At 52.0% G+C, this 1,724-nt stretch overlaps 1 protein-coding gene across 1 annotated transcript; it reads left to right on the top strand.

Annotated features, from left to right (window-relative positions):
- Positions 1 to 419: 419 nt before the first annotated feature.
- Positions 420 to 1,484, top strand: N7508_001683 (homeobox domain-containing protein; the record flags this gene model as incomplete). The annotated part of the gene is made up of 3 exons (XM_058459749.1): positions 420 to 512; positions 564 to 1,286; positions 1,341 to 1,484. The coding sequence occupies 3 exons, from the start codon at positions 420 to 422 to the stop codon at positions 1,482 to 1,484; spliced, it is 960 nt and encodes a 319-aa protein (XP_058323281.1).
- Positions 1,485 to 1,724: the final 240 nt, after the last annotated feature.

Here is a 1,724-nt window from a genome sequence, read left to right as displayed (position 1 = left end):
CTGCGATCGAGAGTCATCTTGGGAATTTGGACTCGGCGATCTTGTCCACCTTGCTCTGTGGTATAGTGCATAAGTGTATGGTATATAGTGTGTATACTCTGTTATAAGTTTGATGTTGTTCCATGGACATGTTTCATCAGTCTCAATTTTAGAAATTCCAAACCAAATCCCGGGGAGGAGATCGTCTAGATTGACAGGAAGAGACTCCTGTCAATATGCAAGCCTCGGAACTGGTACCCACGATCGTCATTTTCGGCCCCCCCTGTTCTTGGTCTTTTTTATTAATTATTGATTTTTGGGTTAAATGTAATGGGATTCCCCAACCTTGCATATAAGCCCTTGATGTAAAACCTGGTATGCTCCCACCCCCTCTTCTCTCATGACTTGATTTAATCTTCTATAGATCTCTTCCTTCCCCTATGTCACAGCCCCGCGAGGAGGATCCAGATATGGCTATTTCATACGCAAGCCAGCCGCCGGCCGGCTCTCAAACACTCCCATCATTCCGCGAGGTACTTGCTCTATATTCTATAGGTGACAACAGCCTAATTAACCCTGTTCAGCTTCTCCCCGCTCACCTGCACGATGAAATCGAATCTACATCTTCATACTACACCCCACCACGCACCCAAGACCGTCCAGGATCAGGCCACGACATGGACCCGCGATCGATCCCAGGCTACAGCCCACACGCGAAAATGCCCTACGACGCACACCGCGAATACACCGTCAGCCGCGGCGACCACTCCCGCCACATGGCCGACCCAGCCCACCACATGCGTCTAGAAAGCTCCACCCGCGGCCCCAGCCCAATCCTCCCCCCAATCCGTGATCTGGACTCCATGCCAGGCCGAAATATGAATACCCAGCCAGGAAGTGCCAGTGGCAAAAGCTATCCCGAGCATGGTCCGGCGCCAGGCTCCATCCCGCCCCCACGCTCCGATCCCTTCGGCCAGGAGTATCGGGCTGGCGCGCCTATGCCGGATCGACGCAGTGAGGCATATCCGCATCAGGCCATGATGCATCCCGGTTCGCCGTATGGGCATGCGCATCCGGGTATGGGGTATGGGGACGAGGGCGTGCCGCAGATGATGGCGCATGGGCAGGCGAATTTCGGGATTATGGGGGATCCTATTGATCCCAAGACGAAGCGGCGACGGGGGAATTTGCCGAAGCCTGTTACGGATATTCTCCGTGCGTGGTTTCATGAGCATCTTGATCATCCGTATCCTAGTGAGGAGGACAAGCAAATGTTTATGACGAGGACTGGGTTGTCGATTAGCCAGGTATGTTGGGACAGGGTGGCACTTGGAGTGGAATGAAGGCTAATGTTGCGACAGATTAGTAACTGGTTTATCAATGCCCGGCGGCGACAGTTGCCTGCGCTGCGGAATCAGATGCGCACTGGTGATGTCGACTCGTCGCGACAGTCTCCGTTTAGTGATGCTGATGGCTCTGAGCATCTTGCTTCGCCCCATCACTGAACCGAACTGGATAGAACACAGATTACGGCCTTTTTTTTCATCATCATTCTACACGGCATTCGCCACGTCAGCGTTTATTTTACGACTGGGACGGTTGTTTCTCCCTTATATTTACGACTCAATGGGTTGAGGATACGGCAAGCTGGATAGACTGGCATTTTCCTTTTCTCCTATGTTTTACCTCTATTTTCATTTATTACTTCTTTCTCCACATCTGGGCATCAGAGTGGTCATGTCGCA

The sequence above is a fragment of the Penicillium antarcticum genome (assembly GCF_028974205.1).
Source record: "Penicillium antarcticum strain IBT 31339 chromosome Unknown utg000002l_segment0_segment0, whole genome shotgun sequence".
Lineage (NCBI taxonomy): Eukaryota > Fungi > Ascomycota > Eurotiomycetes > Eurotiales > Aspergillaceae > Penicillium > Penicillium antarcticum.
The sequence above is the reverse complement of the archived record's forward strand: the minus strand, read 5'-3'. Positions and strand labels throughout refer to the sequence as shown.